The 25884-nt window shown below is 40.1% G+C and overlaps 1 protein-coding gene and 1 long non-coding RNA gene across 6 annotated transcripts; one reads left to right on the top strand and one right to left on the bottom strand.

The window, feature by feature from the left end:
* Positions 1–3349: 3349 nt before the first annotated feature.
* On the bottom strand, positions 3350–19850 carry PLIN2 (perilipin 2). 2 transcript variants are annotated; one of them, XM_073228445.1, is made up of 9 exons: positions 19734–19850; positions 18996–19050; positions 18717–18912; positions 16377–16459; positions 15286–15571; positions 14472–14653; positions 13483–13617; positions 12524–12814; positions 3350–3718 (listed from the first exon to the last, which is right to left on the bottom strand). In XM_073228445.1, exons 2-9 carry the CDS (start codon positions 19023–19025, stop codon positions 3578–3580), a joined length of 1344 nt encoding a protein of 447 aa, XP_073084546.1. In that variant the 5' UTR covers positions 19026–19050; positions 19734–19850; the 3' UTR covers positions 3350–3577. The 2 variants fall into 2 exon arrangements, with proteins under 2 accessions (XP_073084546.1, XP_017525535.2); XM_017670046.3 differs by lacking the exon at positions 3350–3718 and having other exon boundaries at positions 11951–12814.
* A 61-nt stretch (positions 19851–19911) lies between these two features.
* Positions 19912–25190, top strand: LOC140847680 (uncharacterized). 4 transcript variants are annotated; one of them, XR_012127698.1, is made up of 4 exons: positions 19972–20702; positions 22420–22499; positions 22992–23126; positions 24854–25190. It is a non-coding gene; the product is annotated as an uncharacterized lncRNA (long non-coding RNA). The 4 variants fall into 4 exon arrangements; XR_012127696.1 differs by lacking the exons at positions 22420–22499; positions 22992–23126 and having other exon boundaries at positions 19912–19986; positions 20555–20702; XR_012127697.1 differs by lacking the exon at positions 22420–22499.
* The last annotated feature ends 694 nt before the right edge of the window (positions 25191–25884 follow it).

Below are 25884 nucleotides of genomic sequence, written 5' to 3'. Positions count from 1 at the left end.
TGGGCTTCGCACATTCTGAGCCCTTTGCAGTGCCTTTTATTCCTTTGTGCTTATTTCGTCAGATAAAAGCCGTACGTGGAGGACTGGGGCTCGGTGTAGTAGAAGTACTGGGTTCAATTCTCAGCCATTCTCGCCAGCTGAGTGGCCACGAACAAATCACCTAATTTCTGAACCCCAAGTCTATTATCATAGTAAAATCTATGCACGCAAATACTGAATGTTTCTTTCATCTTTTTGCACTAAGAAATCTAGCTCCCTGCTAAGCGTACAGGATCCCCCTGCAGCCCTCAATTGATGACTGTATTTTCTCCCACAACCCATGTACAATAGGGCCTAGAAATGAGGTGGAGGTTGAGATAACCTACTTCTCATTGCCACCTCTGGCGATTATTGCCTCACTAAAACCAGCTCCTTTGAAGTTTATGCTATCACCTACAACTCTACTTGCTGAGGTCATGTTTAAGATCGAGTTGCTGGACTTCATTCTGAAAAGTTTTAGCATTTAATTCTCTGTCTCTCCAACGTGACTCCTACGATAGTTTTTGGTGATTTTAGTATCCATGTAGGTGACCTTTCCAAGGTCAGGGCTACTCAACTCCTTGGCCTCCTCTCAGCTATCTGGCCTTTTTTTCTCCCTTTGCCAGATTTATCTGGCAGAACCCAGATCTGCATTAAATCCAGTTCTCTGCCTAATCCACACTTTCAGCTTGGCAGCTAAATACAATTGTGATGCCCAGTGTCACTCAAAATTGGCAATAACTGAAATGAGCTCTTACGCCTGCCTCTTCACGCTACACTATAATCTAACTCTCCACACAATTATACATACCTTCTTCCCTCCCTTAAACTTCCAGTCTGTCCTTTCCCCTCCTCACTCTTAATGATTTTTGTTCTTAATTAATAGGTGCTTCTGGAAAAGAACTACCATCAACAATTTACACACCTGCTTACATCTTTGTCCATATAGTCTTCCTTCTCTTGTTAATCTGGGTGAATCAAGGTGTGCCTATCTAAAAGCAGTCCTTTCACTTGTTTGATGGATCATATTCCTTTTCTCCTACTCAAGGAGTTTGCTCCAGAATTTGTTCTGTACTCCCTCCTACAATCAGCTCGTCCTAGCAGCAAACACACCATAGTATCTTCTGTCATTAAAACAAAATATCCTTTGACCTCAATGCTTTTCTGATACCATTCCATTTCTCATCATAACAAAACATCTTCAAAAAGTTATCTATACCCACCCCACCAATACTGGTAACTTGCCAAGATCACTTGTATTGGCTAGCATTCTTTGGCTGTAAGCAGCAAAACTGACTCTAAAGGAGTTTTAATAGATAGGTACTAAATAGCATAAATAAAGGCCAGAGGATAAGTTTCAGGAAATGGCAGGCCCCTGTGCCACTCCACTCAAGATTTATATCCCAGGCAAGTCCAATTAACTTTTTAAAAATAGTTTAATGTATTATGTAACTACCACCCTGGACAAGAAATCAAACTTTTCCAGCCATCCAAAAATCCCCTCCTTTCCCAAAAAGGAACCACCATTCTCACTTTTGTAGTAATCATTTCCTTGCAATGTCTTGTAGTTTTACCACCCAAATGTGCTCTCCTATAGTCTTGCCCTCTTTTTTGTCTTGCCTTTTTTTGTTTTCTTGTTTTTAGTCTTTCCTTGTTTTTTTTTAAACGATTTAATTTAATATACAAGTTTTCCTCTATGCACCCCACCGCCACCTTCTTCTTAAAATTTGTCTGGTGAAGAACGGAGGTTATTTGACCTGAATATTTTCCCATAACCTGGGTTTTACTGATTACATCTTTATGGTACAGTCCAAAATCTTCCACCCTCCCTATCCTCTGCATTTCCTTCAAATTGGCACCTGGATCCAGAGGACTGATCAGACTCAGGTATGATCCTTTGGAGAAGACTGGATGATGGTTGGTATATGTTCTTTCATCAGGCAGTACATAATATCTCTATTTATGCCATTAACAGGCATCAGTGCTAAACACCTAGATTCACTAATTTACTGGGGATTGCAATATGTTGAAATTCTAATTTATTATGTGTCATCGACTGAATGTTTGTGTCCCCTCAAAATTCTGTGTTGAAACCCTGCTCCTCAATGTGACAATATTAAAAGATGAGACCTTTGGGAGGTAATTAGGATTAAACAAGGTTATAACGGTGGAGCCCACATGACTGGGATTGATGCCCTTATAAGAGAGCTTGCTTCCTCTTTCTTTCTATCATGTAAATATACAAAGAGAAGTTGACTTTCTGCAACCTGAAAGAGACCCTCACTAAAACCCAATCATGCTGGCTGGCACCCTGATCTCAAATTTCCAACTTCCAAAACCATGAGAAATAAACGTTTGTTATTTACACCACACATTCTAAAGTAATCTGTTATAGCAGTCCAAATGAAAATATCATTTCTTTTTCATTTGTTAGCAGGAATTTTATGAGAGAAATTTTCCCTCATTTACTGTTTGTTTATCTAGTGGTAAAGATACAAGGAAGGATAAATTCTTGATTCTTTCCTTTTATTTACCAGTTCTCAAGATAATGAATTGGTTTGCTATCATCCCCTGAAGGTGATCAGTTAGGCTGTTTATATATGTAATGATATATTTGGATCTTTAATGGGGTTTACATTTGATGGGGTCCAATCTGTTGCAGTCACTATCCTTACTGAAGTTCAAATTGTCTTATCTTTCGTAAATGGGAACCTCATCAAATGTACTTCCTTTTTGCAATAGCAAAAAGTTCAAGGCTCACTCTGTACACTTTGTGCCTCAGACCTGGACTTTTTCTCTAAGAAGCTATTATTTATTTTAGAGGGAAAAGGTATTTCAAAACTACAATCTGGACACTAGGTTTGTTCACTGCTACTAGATTTGCCATCTGTTTCTCCACTTTTCGTAACTAATATTTATTACTGCCCTGTGCCACGTATTACTCTAAAGTTTTCAAATGTTAATTTTTTTCATAACAAACCTACAATATCCCATTTTACATATGAGGAAATTGAGATACAGAGAAATTCAGTAACTTGTTTAAAGTCACACAACTAGTAAGTGGTAGAACCAATATTAAAACCCAAAGTCTGATCCTAATTTACCCATCATGATGCACTACCTCCCAGTTGCTCTGTTTTTAGTCATATGCCCACTCCTAGGCTAGAGTAAAGCAAAAAAAACCTTGATCAATAGACATACCAAGACTACCTCCCCTCCGCCAAAAGACATGAGGGTGTTATTACCAGAAGTAGGAATGAATCCTGGGAAGCAAAAAAAAAAAAGTCCACTATGTCAGTAAAAAAAGATAAAATAAAATAAATCACTCTGATTTAAGATTATACAGCCCAATATTTTATTATAGGCATTTCAATGATTAAACTTTGAAGAACTACATAAAATGATCGATCAGAGTTTTGTTACAATTAAGACCAAATAGCCGATAAATAGATTAACCAACAATAGATTAATCCCCAAAGCCACAAAAATAAACACATGAACAAACGTGAAGTTTAATGTGATAAAAATTGTGTATTCAGTGGAAGGGAGTATATTGCTATTAGTTATTCAACATTTTGCCCTGAGAGGACTCAGGGCTGTTAGCATGTGAATGATGTGATCCATGCTCCTCTTCCAAAGCTATAATGTCTGGAATTTCATCAGTCTCCGATGTCAAGTCTAGGGTAGTGAAATCAAATACCTGGAAAAGAAGAATCTTGGATATTAAAACAAACACTAATGATGTGAGCTGTCAAGCCCAGGTGAGCTTATGGAGACATTAATTATGAGCTTATGGAGACATTAGCAGAAAGAGACATCAGAAAATCAATTCCATTCACAATTGCATCAAAAATAAACTTACTTTGTTGATAGCTGTGCTTTCTGAGGTGTTTATGGTCTTAGTCCCACAATCACTCATATTGTAAAAGCATTAAGCAAACTTCTCCTTAAAAGGAAACCAACTAGTTGTAGAACTTACTAAATGAAAGCTTTTTTCAAAATACAAGACAAAAGGCATTTCTAGGTATTTGTCTATTAATTTATCATTGTCTTTAAAACAATAATACACCACTCTTCCATAAGTCTGACTTTCAATAATATAAACCCTTTGGGAATGTCTAGGAACTAAGGAAGCAAAGGTCTTTTAATAGTTGAAGTAACTATCACAAAGTCCTAGTTCTTTGCAGAGGAAAGGCTTTTAGGGATAAGAAGTTTTATTAACTCTTACTTTACATACAATGTTAATAAACTAAATAATGTTTCTCAGTGAACAGCAGATTAGAAGCAGAAAGTTACTACTGTATAATAAATTATTAAAGGCTGTAATCTTGATGGAAGAGAAAGAAAATTAGCTAATTAGCTGATTACCTAACAGAGGCAAAAAAAACTACAACAAATGCATCAAAAAAAGAGAGAAAGGGGATGGGGGTCTTCTTGTTTAATGGGTATAGAGATTATGCTTGGGATGATGATGAAGTCCCAGAAATGGACAGTGATGATGGTTGTACAATACTGTAATAGACTTAATATCAGTGAATTGTATACTTAAGAATAACTAAAATTGTAAATTTAACTCTATGTATATTTTACTAAAGTAAAAATTTTTTTAAATAGACAAGAAAGAATCTTACTTTGTTCTTTGTCCTCTTACCTTGAAGTCTGTGGTCCCTATCTTGCTTTTCCCTAAAAGCCAAGGTGCTCAACTATTACTCAACATAGTGTGCTAGAGATCCTAAAGGTGACAATCAGATAACACAAAAGAGATAAAAGGCATCCAAATTGGTAAGAAAGAAGTTAAACTGTCACGGTTTGCAGATGACATGATATTGTACATAAAAAAAACCTAAAGAATCTACCCCAAAACTACTAAAACTAATAACTGAATTCAATAAAGTTGCAGGATACAAAATAAATACACAGAAATCTGTTGCACTCCTATATAATAATGATGAACTGGCAGAAAGAGAAATCAGAAAAACAATTCCATTCACAATTGCATCAAAAAAAAATAAAGTAATTCCATTCATAATTGCATCAAAAAGAATAAAATACCTAGGAATAAACCTAACCAAGGAAGTGAAAGACCTATACCCTGAAAACTACAAGACACTGTTAAGAGAAATTAAAGAAGATACCGATAAATGGAAACACATCCCATGCTCATGGATAGGAAGAATTAATATTGTCAAAATGGCCACCCTGCCTAAAGCGATCTACAGATTCAATGCAATCCTTATCAAAATACCAATGGCATTCTTCAACAACCTAGAGCAAATAGTTCTTAAATTCACATGGAACCACAAAAGACCCCAAATAGCCAAAGCAATCCTGAAAAAAAGAACAAAGCTGGAGATATTATACTCCCTGACTTCAGGCTCTACTACAAAGCTACAGTAATCAAAACAATTTGGTACTGGCACAAGAACAGATCCATAAATCAATGGAACAGAATAGAGCACCCAGATGCAAACTCACATATGTCAATTAGTATATGATAAAGGGCCATGAATATACAATGGGAAAAAGACAGCTCCTTCAATAACTGCTGCTGGGAAAACTGGACAGCTATATGCAAGAGAATGAAACTGGTTACTGTCTAACCCCATATACAAAAGTAAACTCAAAATGGATCAAGGACCTGAATATAAGTCATGAAACCATAAAACCCTTAGAGGAAAACGAAGGCAAATATCTCTTGAACATAAGTGTTCGCAATTTTTTCCTGGATGCGTCTCTTTGGGAAAGAGAAAAAAAATGAACAAGTGGAACCACATCAAATGAAAATCTTCTGTACAACAAAGAACACCAGCAGCAGAACAAAAAGGCAACCTACCGTATGGAAGAATATTTCATAAATGATTCATCCAATAGGGTGTTAACATCCAAAATACTTAAAGAACTCATATGCTTCAACACCCAAAAAACAAATAACCAGATTAAAAAATGGGAGGGGGCTCTGAACAGACATTTCTCCAAAGAAGAGATACAGATGGCCAACAGGCACATAAAAAGATGCTCTACATCGCTAATTATCAAGGAAATAAAAATCAAAACCACAGTAAGATTTCACCTAACACTGGACAGAATGGCCACTATTCAAACAACAAGAAATAACAAGTGTTGGTGTTAGTGAGGATGTGGAGAAATGAGAATACTCCTGTGGGAATGTGAATTGGTGCAATTGCTGTGGAAAGCAGTATGGAGTTTCCTCAAAAAACTAAAAGTAGAAATACCATTTAGCCCAGTAGTTCCACTTCTAGGAATTTACCTGAAGAAAACAAAACCCCAGATTTGAGAAGATACATGCACCCCTATGTTTATTGCTGCATTACTTACAATAGCAAAGATAGGAAAGGAACCTAAGTGTCCATCAATAGAAAAATGGATAAAGGTGATGTGGTACATATACACAATGGAATATTATTCAGCCATTAAAAATTCCTGCCATTTGCAACAATATGGAAGGATCTAGAGGGTATCATGCTCAGTGAAATAAGCCAGGAGGAGAAAGACAAATACTATATGATTTCACTTATTTGTGGAATATGAAAACAAAGCAAAACAGAATGAACAAAACAGCAGTAGACTCATAGACACTGAGAAGTGACTGTTGGTAACCATGGGGGAGGGGTTGGAGTAGATGGATGAGGAGGGTGAGGGGGACAAAAGGGCACAAAAATTCTGAATCATAATATCAGTCAGTCATGGGGATAATAGTACAGCACGGAGACTATAGTAAATGATTCTATAACATTTTTGTATGTTGATAGATAGGAATCTCTAGTAGAGGTGAAGATTTAATAATGTGTGCTTAGCCCTCTCTTCTGAAATATTTCTATTATATGTGTATTTTAACATCCAATATCATTTTATTTGTTTTTAATAAATATAAAGTAGAACAGGAAGCTACAACACAAGAATATATAGGCAGAGAGATTTTCTGGGCCGCAAACAAGGAAGCAAGCTGCAGTTTTCTCCTGTCAGAAGGCTAGAGTGCTAAAACAGAAAAAAAGTACATATACTTTGACATCAGTAAACATCAGTAAGACATTGGGCTAAATCCCCAGTCTGCCACTTACCTCTTTTTAACCTATTTCCTTACCTTTCAAGGGAGGAAATACCTAACTGATTGGGTGGCAGGTAAAGAATAAAGGTAATATGAAACTAGCTTTTATTCTCATTAATACCACCACACACACACACACACACAGAGGCTTCCAAAGTCACCTATAGACCAGATAACTGCTGGCCTAAAGAAGAATTCTTTGCAGAAGGTTGGTGAGCTTTAGGAGAAAATTTTCTGTCACTATCAAAACAAGTACCTCCAGTACCTGAGATGATTTAGGAGAGCCAAATGAATCATTCATCTTTTATATATCCAGACTGATTCAGAATGTCTAATTTCCACTGTTTTCTTGGCTATCTACTTGGGAGCTGTGAAGGAAATAGGGGAAGGCATGGCAGCTGAGAGGTAGCCACAGTCTATCAAGGTCCATGGCAAGTTTAATGCAAAACATAGTAGCTGTGCCTGACCATCTTCACAGGGTTTTTAGAAATGTGGAACAAGAGAAATCATTTTACAGGTTTATAAAACAAATCCCTTTTTCTTTGACATGAATAAGTATAGTTTGGACCACCGAAAGAGTGTAAGAAGTCTCTTGCTGACATTGCCCCTCAGGGGTGGAGGCCAGTCTGAGTCAGATGCTTACTTTGAAACTAATGAAATAACCATAGTCCCTCCCTAAAAGGACAGGAAACCAGCAACACATTCTTTTCAAGAAAACCCAAATGACCATGCCAGGATTCCAGGAACCCTGTGTACCTTTTGCACCATAAAAGATAGGGGTCTCCTTTCTTATCATAAACTTCATTGCTTTGCACATTTATTATGACAACTTTCCAGAAGGTGGCACTACACACATTGAGGATAAGATGCCATTTTCTAATTTACATAAAGGTACACGCTGGAGGTGGCCAGGGGCCCTGGGGAGGTGAGGCTACTACAGAAATAAAAACACCATCTGTAGGGATGGTAAAGTTGAGAGTGCATGCAGTGTTTATAATCTTGACAAAGATTCAGGAAAACTGATTTTGAAATAGAGAATAAGTAAAACTAATGAACGGAACTAATGAAGTGAAAAGAAAAATGAAAATTGTTATATAATTCTAAAATACAGGGCTATAAAAGAATCATGCAAGAGGTAATGATTTGCTCTAATACCAAATACATAAGACTAACCCCATCGAGAGTTTGATTTTTCCAGAAACCTCTCACCAGTATTAACAGATTGTATATATAGCTTGATTATGTGCTTATAAGCTAGAGGGCCAGGAGCATCTTTGTTCTGCTTTACTGTCTCTTTAGCTTGTACCTGAAAAATTTGGTACTACTGGGCAGGGTGGGGCACATTCCCAGCCCTATGGTAAGAACCCTGTCTTGTATCCCTTTGCTCTGCCCTTGGCTAACAAGAAGCTATGGAAGTGGTTAGAATGCTCAGCCTAGAGAGCAGGTTAGCACTGATCACAACAAATTAAAGTGATATTTGGTATCCATTACAAAACATTCAACTAGTAAATGTTCGTTCCTGTATATTTGTTTCATTTGAGCAGGTATATCAAGAGTAGATGTTCCTGAAATAAAACTTTATGAGCCTCATTTATGAAGACTCAGTTTATGGGTCTCATTTGGAGAAAGGACTACTGGTAACCCTAGCCTTATTTTTGTTTCAAGTTAAAATCATTTGTCTCCTATTTCCTTTGCTTCTCAAAGTGTGGTCAGTGGATCACCTGCAGTAAAATCATGAGGGATGGTTTGTGTTGTTTGGGGAGTGCTTTTAAGAAGTGCAGATACCAGGTACTAAATTTCAAGACCTAGTAACCAGATTCTTGCGACGGGTTGGGGGGGAACCCAGGAATCTGCATCTTGTCAATCTCCCCAGTCAATTATCTCTACCATAGACAGAGGTGGCAGGAGGAAGCTTCACAAAAGATGGTATGGTTTTATGCTGAGAGCACATTAGGGCCATTTTATACAAGAGAGTCAGTCTGATAGATACATTAGCTGTCTCCTTAAGCTGAGTTTTCCTGTGCTCTAACCTGTATGGAGTAGGCAACAAAAAAGGAAACCTCCCAGTTTCTCCATCTTTCAGATGAAGTAGGCTGCTACAGGTTAGCCTGGGAATTTAGATACTCAACAGTGGAATCATTGAGCATCTTTTCCTTACCAAATGGCTATTGAGGAACTATCATAGGATCTCTTACATTATAGGATACCTGTAGGGAATGTGGACACCTATAGCACAAAGATGCTGCCTTTTGAGATACAAGCAATAAATACCTTGGTTTACAGAGCAGGGATGTCTCACAAGCCCATCCCCCATATAGGAGTCAGTGCTGGGTCACTGCTGGGGCTGGAACAGGACTGAGGCCCAGATGGCCAGACCCAAGTCCATGACAGCCCAGGAAGTTCAGGTTGGCAAGAGGCTGTCCTTTCCAACCCCCATACCTGCTCTCCCAGGTATCATTTAGATCCCTTTGTTTAAAGATTAATACACAAATATCTATCCTGCCCCTTTCTTCTTTGATGAGCTAAATAATACTCTAAAAGTACTCTAAAAGATACTCTCAGGGAAATGAAATTTTAGTCTTTCCTTTTTCACTTCATTAGTTCTTCAGTACCTATGATGCCTTATCAAAGAGGACATACTTTGCTAATTATGACCTAATATTATGTACTCACACCTGAACTGGCAAGTTAAATATACTACATCACTGTCCCACAGATGGTGTCCCCATACCTCCACTGGAAAACAGAAAATGACAACCCGTCCTCAAACACTTCACTTCCTTCTGTTGAGGAATCACTAATTTTACATTACAGATGAGAAAACAAAGGCTAAGGGATTAATGGCAAATACACCGTGTTCCTTCGATTTTTTTTACCTAGAACTAACCAAAGTCTGTATTATTACATAGAAAGGAAAAACATCCTTGAAACTCAGGCACACCATGCCAGGCTTCATGCAGCCATAGATTATGTGCTAAGCTTTGTCAGCTTTTTTCAAGAGAACTGTCTTCCTTGGAAAAAGTCTGTTAAACCAAAACAACTATGTATGCAACAATAAAGCTGTGAGATGCAAGAGCACCAGATTTTGAGAAACGCTGACAACAGAATGAAATACATGTAGGCACAAACTTGAGACACAAAAACAGACAAAGCCACTACCAGTGTGCACAGTTTGTGGCAAAAAGCAAGGGCTAGTGATGTTCCTCTAAAAGCTGAGAGTGAGCTCCTTTATATTTTGTCTTGCTTATTAATAGCCTTGAGATCTGTCTCCTTTTCATAAGCAATTCACTTGGCACTGTAACTCTCATAATGAAGAAATGTGAAAATTTATGTTCAGGATAAGAAGGTATGTATGTAAACATAGTATATGAATTTTCCAACCAATTAGAATAAACCAGTGTTGGGAGTTCCATGGCAGAAGGGCAAGGTCGTCCAATTCACATTAAGAAGCAAAACTTTTTAAAAAGGCAGTTGCTATAGAAAATGCCAATTACTGGGGGCAGGTAGGCAAGTGAATGCTAGGCTTCATCCTGGATGCCCAGAAATTGTGATAGGCCACCTTCCTGGAAACCACAGGTTCCTTAGTTTCAAGTATCTCATTGAGTCCCTAGCCTCCAATTCAACTTTTACTGATTCCTGGAGTTACCTCAAGGGGCAAAATTTTAGTTGTGTAACTTTGTAAGCTTTGCTGGGCTCATTCAAACCAAGGGTGCATGTGAAGTTACGTGCTGCTTCCTTGTTTGCATGGGGGGAAAAGGGGTGGAGCAGGGTAGAAAATGGGGACAAATTTGGCTTAGACTTTGGTTCTGCTGTAAGGTAGCACTGTGAAACTTCTATCAGAAACAGACAGAAGCATGACAGTTGACCCTTGAACAACACAGGGGTTAGAGGCACTGAACCTCCCAAAAAGTTGAAAATCATGTGTAACTTCTGACTCCCCCAAAACTTAACTACTAGTGTTAACTTAAAACCTGATAACATAGAGTTGATCGACACATATTTTGTTTATGTATTTTATATTCTTACAATACAGTAAGCTAGAAGAGAAAATGTTTTTTTAAACTGTCACAAATCTAAAAATTTTTTCCAATATATTTATTGAAAAAATCCACATACACATACATCTGTGCAGTTCAAACCTGTTTTTCAAGGGTCAAATGTAGTTCTATTTAAGTTCTAAGATTTTTTTTGTTTTTTTAAACTGCAGCTTTGTTATAAGGAGATTCATGTTATTTTTTAAATAACTGGCCAACATTGAGGGGGCTAAAAGTCTGAACAGCCTTGGCAGGAGGTTAGAAGAACCTTTTTCTAACAGGGGATCCAAAGACTTTTACTTCTCATTATTCTCTCACGTTCTTCTAAAGGAATCTCACTAACAACTGTTAGTGACTTTTTCCCAGTGACAACACAGTAAATTAAATCCAGCTGGGTCTGAACACTGATGCTCCAGGGCTCACACTTTGCAATGGCCCCTTGTTAAGAAATGCTTATTGCCTTTTCAGAAGACTGGTGGAAATAGTTACTGGCTTCCTTTCAGTTTGGATTCCTTTTCAGCAAGGCAGTCAGCCATGAGTAGGTCCTCCTACTGGCTTAAAAACCCACTTTCAGAGGCCCAGTTAGTGGGGAAATGAAGGCAACACCTGTCACCTCATAAAATTCTTACATACACAATAGCTTTTAACTTGTTTAAAACCTGTTATCAAACACTCCATTTTTAACACTAGCCTGGCAATGTTTATTACCCTGCCAAATTCCCCAGCAGGACAACTGGAATTCATGTATGTGTATTAATACCCCATCATGCAGGCCAAGCAGCTCTATGGAAGCAACACACAAAGCACATGGAACACACAAGCATAAAATTCATCTATTCTGCAATGAATTTTATTGAATTCATCAGGGGACATTGCTTTATGGAGAATAAAAAACTGAAGTTGTACAAGCATGTAATGTGAGACAAACCAGCAAGGAGGCCTGCTCAGACCATACTGGAGCCGACATCAGTTTATACCATAGGCAACATGAAGGTGTTTTTATTCAACATAGACAGCAACAGTGGTAACACAGAGAGACCATAAATGCACTGAACTTTTTTGAGTTCTGGCTATGTTCCAATCAACCTGTCATTCTTTTTTACCAGCCAGATAAACAGAACTCATCTGTTAAGGCCAGAAACTTTAAAGCTCTTAATCCAGTTGGAAATGACTACAACTGAGAACCTTTTTTCTAGCAAGCTACTTCCCCAATCAGTTGTCTAGCAGGTTAATTTCAGCGTAACAGAAGGTATCATCTGGCTGGCTGCAACATGCACTGATGACAAGGACAGGTTTAATGTGTTCTGTGCTGAAGCTGTTGGGCCTCCTGGCTAGCTGTGTCTGTTCCTGCACCTTGGTCCTGAGTATTCTAGGACTCAGTCGGCTGAGGATAAAAGGGACCTACCAGCCAGTTGAGGGGTGTGTTGTTAACAAGATAATCCATCACATCATCTAAAGACTCCTTCATTTTCTGCAGCTGTCCCTTGCTAGAAGTGAGAAGGCTGTCAGACACTTCCTTAAAGGAGGCAGCATTGCGGAACACTGAGTAGATGTCGCCAGCCATCATCCCCACATGACTGGCCTGATCTTGGATGTTCTGTGGTAAACCCTGCATGTTGAACAGGAGGGTATGGCACGTGGTCTGGAGCTGCTGAGTCAGGTTGCGGCCAATAGCAAGAGTACGTGACTCAATGTGCTAAAAATAAAACAAATTTAAAAATAAGCAGTAGGTCCAACAGTGCTATATATGAACTAGTTCAATTATAGTAAGCTGGTTTATGTGTACACCGCATAACATAGATTCTCTGACTTTTAAAAACCCTGAAAACAACTCTGAATTCAGTATTATTCACATTTCATAAGTATGCATACTAGCTCCTAGGACTACAACATGCTCTTTCTTCTGTCTTGAGCATTAATCTCCTTATTGCCCTTTCACCTAGTTTATTCACCCATTAAGTCTCAGCTTAGCATTTATCTCTTCCAGGAAGCCATGTGACTCACCCATCCTCACTCACCTTTCCTGCTATCGTATGATCCTTCCTATTATATCCTATAACATTCTTATAGCACCTATATTTATGATGTCAAATAACCAGGATAGTAAAAATGCCTGTATCACCGTTAGTCTGCACCCATTATGAAAGCAAGGCTCATATTTCTCATTTAATGGTATCCTGATATCCCTGTCAGTTGTTAGATCGAGTTTTGCTTTTTGGTCACATAACAAGCAACCTATATACACAGTAATGTTCAAACATTTGATACAGTATTTCAAGAGGAATAATGGGAAAATTGACATGAAAAGTCTGTTAAAAACAGCTTCAGAAACTCTAATGGGTGGCCCTGTCCCAGTCATCTTACTTCAGCACAGTGGGATTCATCTGTATCATCATGGACAATGCTTCTCTTCCACTCCACCCAAGAGACATAGAACTTATCCTGAGCATCCTGAATTTTCTGGTTGGCACTATGCACATTCTTCCTGGCAAATTCAATCTGGAACACATTGAAATAAAACAAACACACTAGTTGGACATTGATATTAGCCTGTTCTTAAATCTACAATAACATAAAAACCAAGATTTCCAGAGCTATACCTGCTATCCTTGTTATTTTTTGTCAGTATGTGTAAGTCACCAAAGTAATCATAGTTCTTTACTACCTCTAGTTAACTATTAAACTACTGTCTCCAAATATACCCCATTTAGCACAGGCAATTCAAATGTAGTACGTGTTTGTGTAAAATGCAGTTAATATTACAAGACGGAAAGGAATTCTAAGTTCCTCTTCCCTGTTACCAGTCGCCTATTTCCCTTTCCAAGAAGAAGCTGGCTTCTACTGGCAGTACAACACATACTCTTCTGCAACCTCGTGATCTTTAATGGCTACACAATCATCTTTTGTGATGTATCAACTTAATTATTTCCCCATTAGTTGATAGCTATTGTTTAGTCTTTTGAAACTCTAATCAAATATATTATCTGTACAATAAATGTCTACAAGTAAAACTGCTTGAGGCATAGGTGTGTCTGTGACTCCTAGAACAGTCCTCTGAAACCTCCAGAAGTGTAAAGGTACACCTCTTTCTCTATACCATTACCCACATCATCAAACTTTGCCAGTGTGAGGCATAGAAGAGGAATCTGTGTTTGACCATCAGAGTAAGATTAACATTGCCTCATAAATTACAGCTATTTATACTTCCCTTTCTGTGTCTGTATACTCTTGGCCTATGTCATTATGGGGTTGTTCATAGGTCAGATTAAAAAATTCTTGGGATTTTATATATTTACTCTTATCCCTCAAGATAAATGAACTCACAGCATATAAACCTTTAAAGTGTGACTCACCAGGTTAACAGTGGAATGGAGCTGAGAAATAGTCTCTTGGCTTTTGTGCTTAGCTTCTTTAACCCTGTTGAGAGCCTGCTCGTAGGCACGTGAGCGGAGCTTGGTAGACAGGGATCCCAGTCTAATATAATAAGTTGGCTTCTGAACCGTATCAAATCCCTCAACTTTTTTTGCTTCTTTTTCTGAAGTTAGAAAGAAAAAAGGGACAAAAAAAGGTAAGCAATTACAGCCAGAAGTGACAAGGCCTGGAATTTAACCTCTTGCCTTGCTAATTCTACCCACTTACCTATCAGTTATGCACTCATGTTCCCAAGACAGCTCATTTCTGCTGCCGGGCTCCACCACCCAGAACATTATCACTATAGCTGACATTTTCATCTACACATACCTCTTCCCACTAGTGTAAGCTTCTTGGGCAACACAGTACCTGGCACACAGCAGGCACTAAGTGTTTAATGATTCCATAAAGCAGCCCATTAGACAATCCATTTATAAAAAAAATATTTCTCTAGGCTGATTTCTTCTAAAATTTCAAAACTTACTGTAAAATTCAATGGGAAACTTAAGACTGGTTAAGAAACTACAGATGCAGAAAGATTACTGGTTGCCTTGGGGAGGAAATGGAGACTAACTACAAACAGGCATGAAGGGTCTTTGGAGGTGATAGTCATGTTCTAAAATGTGGTGATGGTTGTACAACTCCATAAGTTTACAATGAAAATAGGTGAATTTTCTGGCATAAAAATATATTTCAATGAAGCTACTTTATATTGCTTTAAGAAAAAACATTATTTGAAGACACAAATCCAGTTACCTAGTTCTTCCTGAGTGAGAGGGAGGTACTGGTCTACCAGCAGCTCTGATTTAGTAAGCGCATTTTCTACTCCACTGCTCACCAGCTGCATCATCCGACTTCCCAAGACTGTGTTAATGCTGCCATTGACCACAGACTTGGTCTTCTCCACACTGCCAGTCACTGCTCCTTTGGTCCTGTCCATTACCCCAGTGATCGTGCTGGCCATGGAATCCTTGGCCCCAGTCACAGTAGTCGTTACAGCATCTTTTGCCCCAGTCACGGCACCTTTGGCACTGGCAACAACCTATAAGTAGAAGAGCAGATCAATTGGCTGATGGGAAACCTGTGCATAAACACCTAACTATGGTCTTAACTAAGGTAGCCTAGATGCAAAGTTAAAGAAGGAATCAGGCCCTTCCACACTCTAGCTTGAGGACAGTAGCTAAGAGCTAATAAGCTTCAGTTTCCCTACCAGGTATAGTTGCCCTATTTGCCACCACTCAAAGGTTGTTGGAGGATCAAATGAGGGAAACAGATATAAAATTAGTCAATTTGTCAAGGTGTTTGTTTTTTTCTTAACTAGATGAACCTGTAGCAAGGGACAGGGGGTACTCTAGTGAAGAACGGCATTTTCCATGTTGACATGCTTATACTGAGAGCAGCCCATGCATGCCTATGAGCATAGGCAAAGGTACAATGCATGCAGCCTCAGGAGTCCAACACATAGCAGAGCTGGCAGTTCTCCATTTTACTGGATGTGCTCTCAAACACCAAGTAAGAAAAGGTTCTATATACCACCTCTGCATTAATCCAACACCACACAGGATTAAGTTATTGGAGAAAGCAATTTCATCTGCAGAGGCAAAGCCTCAAATTGACAGAGATCAGACAAAAAGTATTCTAGTGCAAAGATGGCTAGTTCATCTCTGCTTCTTAGACATTACCTGCAAATAGTTCAGGATGTAAGGGAATGGTCATTAGTATCAAAAATACATCGGGTTGAGGGAAAAATAAGTATTTCCTAATAATGGCATCTATAGTCTGTGCCAAAAGGCAGAACGTGAAAACATGTGAGCTGGAAAGCCTCCGTAATCTTGTGCCAAGCTTACCTGGTTTGTTGGCTGACTCAGAATAGGCAGTTTCTCCTCAATCCTGTCTAGTCCCTTACAGGCATAGGTATTGGCAACCGCAACTACAAGAAACAGAAATGGAGAAAATGTTAACAGTGAAAGAATGAATGCATAAGCAGACTCACAGAACCCAAGAATGGACTAACAGTTCCCAAAGGGAAAGGGACTGGGGTGGATGGGTGGGAAGGGCAACTACAAGAAACAGAAATGGAGAAAATGTTAACAGTGAAAGAATGAATGCATAAGCAGACTCACAGAACCCAAGAATGGACTAACAGTTACCAAAGGGAAAGGGACTGGGGCGGATGGGTGGGAAGGGAGGGATAAGGGGGGAAAAAGGGGCATTACAATTAGCAGACATAATGTGGGAGGGACATGGGGAAAAGACAAGTAGTGATTCTATAGCATCTTACTATGCTGATAGACAGTGACTGCAATGGGGTATGTGGGGGGAGTTGATAATGGGGGGAGTCTAGTAATCATAATGTTGCTCATTGTAATTGTAGACTAATGATACCAAAACAAAAAATAAAAAAATAAAAGAATGAATGCAGTATTATACTTTGAATTGTTCTTCAGCCTTATTATTAAAAAAATAGCAAAAATGTTGATCTTCATTTATAACACCATGTATTGCCTAGTTTCTCTAGATCAGACAGCAGTGGCTTAGAAGTTGCTGGTAATTTTCTTCAACTGACAGGGAAATAAGTGGGCACAGAGGAGCAGCAGACAGTCAGTAACAGGCCACAAAGGAAGCTGGCTTAAGAAGCTTCTTCCTCATCAAGTGATCTCTAAGGTTAATACCAAGGGAAGCCAGGCCTTTACCAGAACCCTCATTCAGGGAATAAAGTAACTAAAAACTCTCTCAAAAGAACATTTCCATGCTAATTTAATCTCTCTCTATGCTTAAGTCAGTATGTGGCAGTATATTCTGGGCTGTCACCAGGAAACAGTATGCTAACAGCACCCTGGATCTCCCTAACAGGGCCTGATTTTAGTCCAAGCTTACCCGCAGCAATGATCAAGCCAAGCACTAGTACTATTCCAAATTTCATTCAGGAAGTAACAACATTGGAAAACTGGTCTCTACAGGTTCCTTATAATCCTAAAAGTCTGTGATTTAACCATTTGGGGGAATGATTTAAATCTTTATTCAAAAGCAATTAATAATACAGGAGAAACTGGAATCTTCATTCACTGCTGGTGGGAATGTAAATGGTGCAGCCTCTTTGGAAGAGTCTGGCACGTCCTCAAAAGCTTAAAGTTTTTTTATGACCAGTAATTCCAGTCCTAGGTATATACTTAGAGAACCCAGGATATATGTCCACACAAATACCTGAACATAAATATTCACAGTAGCATTCATTATTTCCAATCACCAAAAAGTAGGAGCCCAAATGTGTTATTTATTCACTTATCAATAATAAATATATGAAATATGAATATATGAATATATAAAATGATTTATCCACACAATGGGATATTATTCTACAATAAAAAGAAGTGAATGAACCTTCAAAACATGCTAAGTGAAGGATGCCAGTCACAAAAGACCTCTTATTTTATGGGTTCCACTTATATTAAATTTCCATAATAGGCAAATCTATAAAGACAAAAAAACTGATTAGTAATTGCCTACATGGGGGTTGGAAGAAAATGAGGAATGACAACTAAGGAGTGTAAGGTTTCCTTTTTTTTAACTGTGGCAAAAAATACGTATTAACATAAACTTCACCATTTTAACTATTTTTAAGTATACAATTCAGTGGCATTAAGCTCACTTACAATGTTGTACAGCTACCACCATGATCATTTCCAGAACGTTTTTATCATCCCAAACAGAAGCTGATATGATGTTCCCTTCTGAAGTGATGAAAATGTAGAACTGATTATGGTGATAGTAAAAACCACTAAACTGTACACCTTAAGTGATGAACTGCATGTTGTGTTATAGCTCAAAAAAGTTTTGTGGGTTTTTTAAGTAGTTCATGGACACTGTGATCCCAAGAAGTTGGTTATTTCAGTTCACCTAGTGGCTGCCTTGTGATCTGTTTCCAACAAAGAGGCATCTCTGGGGGATTTTTTTTTTTAAAGCATCATGAACATCTGCCACTGTTATGAAACAGACACTTTACAACATGAAGGTCACCTGGAGTTTCTAGGTAAAGACACCACGTGGCTCAGGAAAGGTTGAGGATTCCCTGGTGTTGCTGCTGTGCACTCAGGTCCTGAGGCTGGTATTCACGTATTTAAGACAACTCCTGGCTCACCCCTGACCAGTCCCTTGGACTGAATCTTGAAGGGGAAACGAGAACTCACTTTGTGGCTCCAGCTTCTGGATGATAGGCAGAGCACTCGTCACGGCCACAGAGGTGATGGTCTTCACGCCCTTCTCTGCCATCTCACACACCGACTTCAAGCAGGGATACTGATCTTTTGTACTGATGTAAGCCCAGGAGACAAGGTCGTATGTGGAGCTCACCAAGGGTAGGTTGGCCACCCTAGTCACCACACTCTGTAACCAAGAAGGCAGGCGTTAACTCCTCAAAACACATGGGGAGGTAACGCAATCAAGAAAGAGCCGTTTGAAATTCATACCGGGTGTGGATCAACTGCAACAGATGTCATTTTTCTTCCTGGTAAAATCAGAAATCTGTGGAAGAGAAACTTATTTGAGGACATTGAGATAAGACTCTTCCAGATTCATTCCCCAACCCAAGCACATGCTAATTTCAAAGTGCAAAAAAATTCAGTGATTTCAAGTAGAAGACATTTTAGACTGCCAGGACTATCAAGTTGGAGCACATTAAGTGGATACAGTCCTTCCTTGTGAAAGGCCTGAAAACTAGTGTATGGGAACTGAGAACAACAGGAACGAGGTGCTCCGAGGCACTGAGAAGCATTTCAGGAAGCTTGTAAATGTAAAGTTAGCATCCCCAACGACCTACACCCACGTAAAACCGCCTCATGGCTAAGCAGCGTTGCTGGGAAGGAAAGAACCGGCACGCCCGCTGCTCACCACTTCCGGGCCAGTAGGTTCACCCTACCCCACCAGCAGTCCCAGCGCTTCCTTTCAAATATTGTCCTGTCTGGAAACTCGTACCCCGCAACCAAGACAAAAACCTACAACCTTACTAAAGCTGCGAGCAGAAGAGACTTAAACAAAAAAGCAAGGTAGAAAGCGCAGGCCCACGAGCGAGCCCCTTCCAGCCCGGGTCCGGGAACGGCCCAGGGGCCGCCTGGCGGGCAGCTACCGGGCCACCCCAAGCTGTCCAGCTTAGAGCTCCGCGGGGAAGCCGGGCCAGCTCGCGGGTCCCAGAGGGGACGCGCACCCACCGACCAACAGCAGCCCAGAGGCGAGGGTCCAGTGACTTGGGTGACCGGCCACTCCGGTGGTGAGCGCGGCGTTCTGAGGGCGGAGCCCGTGGCGACCCGGCTATATACAACCGCACCCCCACCCCGCCCCAACACCACCGCGGCTCGGCGACACGTGATCGGTGGGCGGGGACGCGGTCAAGCCCCCGGGCTCAGCCGGAGCGTCGGCTTCACCCCGCTGCGGCGCCCTCCCTCACCGCCCGCCGCCTCGAGGGTCTGTCCTGCCTGGGTGGGACCCCTGCCTGGTGGGACCCCTGCCTGGGTGGGGGCTGTCCTGCCTGGGTGAGGCGTCCAGAGAGGCCGGTAGCAAAAATGCGCCGGTGCCCAGGCCCGCTCTGGGGTTTGCAAAAGGTAGTGCGGGACTCGGCGCGGACAGAGTAACAGTAACTAGCCTGCTGATTACCATCAGTCTTCAAAATACAGTGGTCTTTAAAAATGGAAAACAATGGTTTCTAGACTTATTTTTAGCAAAAACTTAAAAACTTTGCGAAATTCAATCCCGATGGAGGACCGTAGAGATTTGTGTTTTCCTGCTCTTTTGACTTTAAAGTGAATTCCTCAGGCATATCGCTTATCTAAAACTGAGTCGGAATTTACAAAAACGTTCTCAGAATCCCGTTGGTTGGTCTCCTTTTTTTCTGAGACACATCTGAATCACTCGGGGATGACGGCGGCCATTGCTTATTAAGCAAGATGCCCCTCCCCCCCTTTTTTGAGTTAAGGGTTGTGCTTAAAAAAAGTCAACATTTGAGTCACAGTTTTTTCTTGTGTAAAATGAACAGACTTGAGCCAGAACATTTGAGCAAACAAGTTGCTCAACGGCCTCGGACAAGGTAGGAGTTCACGGGTTTCTCCCAGAGTGAGTGGCTGGGAATCTCCAGTTGATGTTGCCGCGGGCCTCAGCCTCTGAGCTCTTCTTTCTTGAGGAAGGTAAACGAGAGGACAGTGGGAGGCGGTAAGGGGAGATGGTAAACGGTGCTGGCGCTGACCCCAGAATGGGGAGGGGAGCAAGGGAGGGCAGCGAAGATGCTGGAGCCTAAACTGCTTTATCGAGCAGGTGGAGTTTGAATTGTGAAAATCCCTCAAAGGCATTCATCTAAGTTATGTCATACGTACAGATACTCTTTTTCATATTTAGAGCTCCAAACTAACCGATTAAAAATGTATCCTTTACACACAACAGCATTAATACAGCTAGAGGCCTTTAACAAGAGTACAAAAAATTAAGGTGTTTCTTCCTCTCCCCTCACCATGTAATTTAAAATAAAATAAAATAAAATAAAATAAAATACTAAATCATAAGATAAATGTTAGGAAGTTCGGAAACATTCTGGTGTTTTTGTTACTTTCCTATGCTGACATTTTCAATGCTTTAAACAATAGACTTTTTTTTTCTTTTTGGTGTTTCCGCTTGGTTGAGGCTGTAAGCAGATGTTCCATGTACCTACTGGTAATCTACCTCTGCTGTTTTGTGAGATGTCAGGAATGTACTGAATTTTGAGTAATGATGATTTGTTTGTTTTACTTTCTCACTAATCTGACATCTTATTTTGCAACTGAAGACTCTTGCCCTTTCACCTACAAATGCCTCCATCTTTTCTTTTTTGGTTTGAAACCTATGAGTCACTTGCCCTGTTTTAAGGAGGAACAAGCTTCCCTTTGCTCTTCTATGCCTCTAAAGGAGAGGGCTCCAGGAACTAATCTTGAGGCCATGCTCTCCAAGCCCACAGAGGATGAAGCACACCACATTTTGCAGCTGCACTTCTCTTCCATCTTCATGTGTCAGTGAGCTAGCGGCAAAAAAAACACCCAAGTTCTCTAGAGGATTCTGATAGTCTCTAAAGTTTGAGAACCATTGTTTTACAGAAGTGTTTTTCATACTGTGGTCAGGAGACTAGTGCCCCAGAATTACCTAAGGCACTTGTTAAACATTCTGCCTCCTACCCTGACCTACTGAATCAGGATGTACTGGAATGAGGTCCAGGAGCCTGCATTTTTAACAATACCCTTTTTGAGTACCCCCACTTTACTCTTCACAAAGCACCTTCACATGTTCCTCACATTTGAGTCTCACAACAACCTGAAAACAGTGGAATGGGGATTATTACTTCCATTTAATAATGAAGAAACAGGCTCAGAGAAGTTACGGGATTTGCCCACAGTCTTATAACTGATTAAGTAAGCAGCAAGCCAGTCAAGATTAGATCCCAAGGGCGTGACCTGGGCTAGGTCCCTAATTTCCCTTTGCCTTACTCCCCCCATCTATAAAGTGCAAATAATAGTCGACCTTCATGTTCTAGGTAAAGGGCATATGGGTGTTCAATGCACTAGTTCTGTGTCTTAAAATTTTCAAAAGAAAAGGTAGAGGATATAACATAGCAATGAGAGAGAAGGAACAGAACTATAACTATATGCAATGTAATGTAAAGAAACTGCATCCGAGTAATATTGCACAAAACAAGCAAACTAAGGTCTGCTGTTAGAAGTAAGGATGGTAGATGCTCTGTGGTGTGGAGAGGACTAGTGACTGGATGGGGCCATGAGGTGCCTTTTGGGTGCTGGTAATTTTCTGTTTCCTATTCTGAATGTTAGTTAAGTATTTGTGCTCTTTTTGTGAAAATTCATTAAACTGCCCACCTATGTACAGTTTTATGTACAGATGTTGCATTTCTACAAAGAAGTTTTGAAGCTGAGGAAGTGAAAAAACTGGTGCTTCATAATGTTTTTGTAAGGATTAAATTAACCAATACATTCAACAATTAGAATAATGCCAGGTAGATAGAAATGGTAGCTAGTATTAATGTTTTCTAACCACATCCAGAGCCTTTTTGGCCAAGAGCGCCTTGCTGGGCATTGGACTGAAGAGAGCTCAGGTCTAAGGAGAAGTAGATGGGGCTCCAAGGGACCAGCAGTATCCCAGGCCCCGCCTAGTCTTCCTTCCTGGGCTACAACGTATGGGAGACCCTGTGGACAAAGACATACTCCTAGTTTGTAGCAACTGAGCCTTCTTTAGGTATATTATTGATGCAAAGTAAAATAGCAAGAAAAAACAAGTCTTGCAGTGAAGTTTCCTCTTCCAGAGGCTGGGCAACTACCTCCTTCCCCCGGCCTCTTATCATTCTGTGCCCGCACCTTGCCCCCCACCAAAGCACCATTGAGGTGTATCTACCTGTATCCGCTCCTGCAGGCAGAGCTCTCTCCCTCTCATCCTCTCTTTAGACAGACTGTCATTCACTCTGTGAGGAATGCCTGCCCATCTGACAAGCTATCACTCTGCATCACAGCTCTTCACCTCTGTAAGGCCCTCCTCAGCCCCAAGGTCACAACTAGATGAGCAGCAGAACTCATAACTAGGTGAGTGGCAGAACTGGGCCTCACACCAGGAATGTCTGACTCTAGAATCTGCACTGTTTACCACTACTTGGTGTGTGCTCTTAGGCTCACTTGACCCTCATTGACTTCAGTGCCTATAAAATGGAGGAGTTAAATAATCTAGGGTTCCTTCTAGCTACAATATCTTAATCCAAAAAATGGCAATATTTTACATTGTTTATGGCTTTACAATGTTTTTCTATAAATATTATCTCAAACCAGACTGGTGCCTTTTCCTATTCCCTCATTACAAGGCAGCCCCATCCAAACACAGAAATATTACTATGTTCATTTCTTCTTTTCACCTGAAATTAGATGAAACTGCCTTTCTTATGGACAGATAAGGATAACGGGCCACAAGTGTTGTCGGGCAGCTGCATCTGGGGAGATCTCTCCCTGAGCACTAGGTGAAACCTGAACTTGGACTGGGGAAGGTTCTTGACTCTGATGAGAAAGAATTCTTGAACAGGTTGGACAAGTGTTGATAAAGAAGGAATTTATTAAACCGGGCATAGTAGTGAATGGCAGCAGCTATATAGGCTGAGGAGAGCAAGGAAGCACAGAAGGAGGAAAGGAAAGTTCATTGAACTGCTCGGCATAGGGCAGATCCCTTGCCAACTCCTGAAGCCAGTCACCTTGCGTCCCGTGTCCACTTGAATCTGCACAGTGTGGGAACTAAACCCCTACCACCCAGGATTTGGGGAAACAGCAGAGCACTGGATGGAGTGAGATTATGTTCTGAGAACCTCCCAAAGGCAAAAAAAAAAAGGAGATTTTTGGGCAGGCTATTAAAGAGTATGGTCTTATAGTGGCAGTCCTGTTTTTTAGCCCAAATCCGAGATCTTAGTAGCCTTTCCCTACTTGTCTGAAGTAAAACAGAGAGAGGGTAAAGACTTGCTCTTAAGTCTAGAAAATTGAATCAAATAACAAATGACAAAGGCATTTACCATCAGAGGAGGAGGTTGGTGTGTTCTTTATCACACAAAAGAGTTCAAGAGACAAGTGCAATCGGCTTATGCAACAAGAAAGTTTATTTGATATACGACAGTACACACTCAGATGGGACTGCAGACAACCTTAGAGGAGGCGCACTTAAGGGTTCAGGATTCTGTCTTTTAAGACTTTCAATAATGGGGCAAAGGGTGGGGCGTGGTGTGGGGGGCAGACGCTTGATATGTGGTCTCAGGATGTCTATCTCTGGTGAAAGACATTATGTTACCATCCATAGTCTGTCCCCTAGATATTCTGTAAGATAAATTAACACAAGGAATTTCTTGGTCCTCTTCTTCTCCAAGATAGCAGTTACCCTCAAGTAGTGATGACATACCATTTAGGACTGCTTGGCCTGCCTTAAGATAGGGTAGGTTATTGGCTGATTACCATAAAATATGTTAGGAATCTTATCTCCTAACTCACTGGTTTTTAAAATGGAATCTTAGTCTTGAGATGGAGTCCCTCCTGTTCTTACTATACTTTATATATCTCAGCATTTTTCATCATAGGCAGGAAAAATTAATCATGATGCTTGTCCCATGTCCCTGCCCTACCTCACAAGTAATGAGTTATGAGGCCAGATGATTTCTGTTTTGACCAGTTCAAACTCCATGCAAACTGATCGCCAGCAAAAAGAATTTCTTACATGACCCAATTAACCTACTCTCCTAATCACCCCCAAATCACCTTGTCATTCTTCTTTTATTCCCTTCCAGGTAACCTTGGAAAAGAAAAAGCAATTCATCTGCCACATGGACTTCATCTTGATATTCCAAATGGGCCAACCTCCTACTGCCCAACTGAACTTCATATTGTTTAGTCTGCTGTGGCCCCTTTCCTTTCTAACTGAAATAGGTAACTCAGGTGGAAGTATTCAAAAGATAGATCTCATCAAATTTTCTATTTCTCATCTAATCTGTTTGTTTTCCCCAACATCTGAAGCTAGTTATAGGTTTGAGATTTTTATGGACTGAAATTATCCTAGGCTATCAGCATTTCATGTATTTTTATTCTCTTTAAGTAGATGCAACTATTAAATGAATTCATAATATAGCTTAATTTTTATTGACATCCAATTTATTCCCCACCACACACAGAGGACTTAAAACTGTCTTACAAAAAGCATAGAACACAAAAAGATGAAATTTAAATCGGTAAGAAAAATAAGGCAAAGAGTAAGGTGAAGCTTATTGCTTCTATATTACCATCATCACATCAGTAATTAATGTTCACTATGGGAGAAATGCAGTGATTCAACAAGGATGAAGAAACAGTTCCTAAAATAGCAATCTATGGTATGCCAATAAGGTGCAATGCTGGAGCTTATCAATTACAATAAGCTCTTCATAGCAGGATGCTGTGGGGAAAATACATTGACTTTAAGAGTCCCAACATTTTTCCCCCAACTTTATTTAGATACAATAGACATATAACATTGTATAAGTTTAAGGTGTACAGTGTAGTAATTTTGAACATGTATTTTTCTTTTTTTTTTATTAAGGTATGATTTATATATGCTCTTATGAAGTTTCACATGAAGAACAATGTGGTTACTACATTCACCCATGTTATTGAGTCCCCCCCATTCCCCATTGCAGTCACTGCCCATCAGTGTAGTAAGATGCTCCAGAGTCACAATTTGCCTTCACTGTGCTACACTGTCTTCCCCATGATCCCCCACACACCATGTGTGCCAATCATAATACCCCTCAATCCCCTTCTCTCTCCCTTCCAACCCACCGTCCCA

The sequence above is a fragment of the Manis javanica genome, chromosome 2, assembly GCF_040802235.1.
Source record: "Manis javanica isolate MJ-LG chromosome 2, MJ_LKY, whole genome shotgun sequence".
NCBI classification, from domain to species: domain Eukaryota; kingdom Metazoa; phylum Chordata; class Mammalia; order Pholidota; family Manidae; genus Manis; species Manis javanica.
Note: the sequence above shows the minus strand (reverse complement) of the source record. Positions and strands in the feature narration are given on the sequence as shown.

Excerpts from the sequence above, each read along its gene's own strand:
- PLIN2 (XM_073228445.1), bottom strand. The coding sequence starts at position 19,025 with ATGACATCTGTTGCAGTTGATCCACACCCG. Across the intron at positions 18,913-18,995 it reads TTGCAGTTGATCCACACCCG|AGTGTGGTGACTAGGGTGGC; the intron begins GTATGAATTTCA and ends TCTTGGTTACAG. Across the intron at positions 15,572-16,376 it reads TGAGTCAGCCAACAAACCAG|GTTGTTGCCAGTGCCAAAGG; the intron begins GTAAGCTTGGCA and ends TTCTACTTATAG.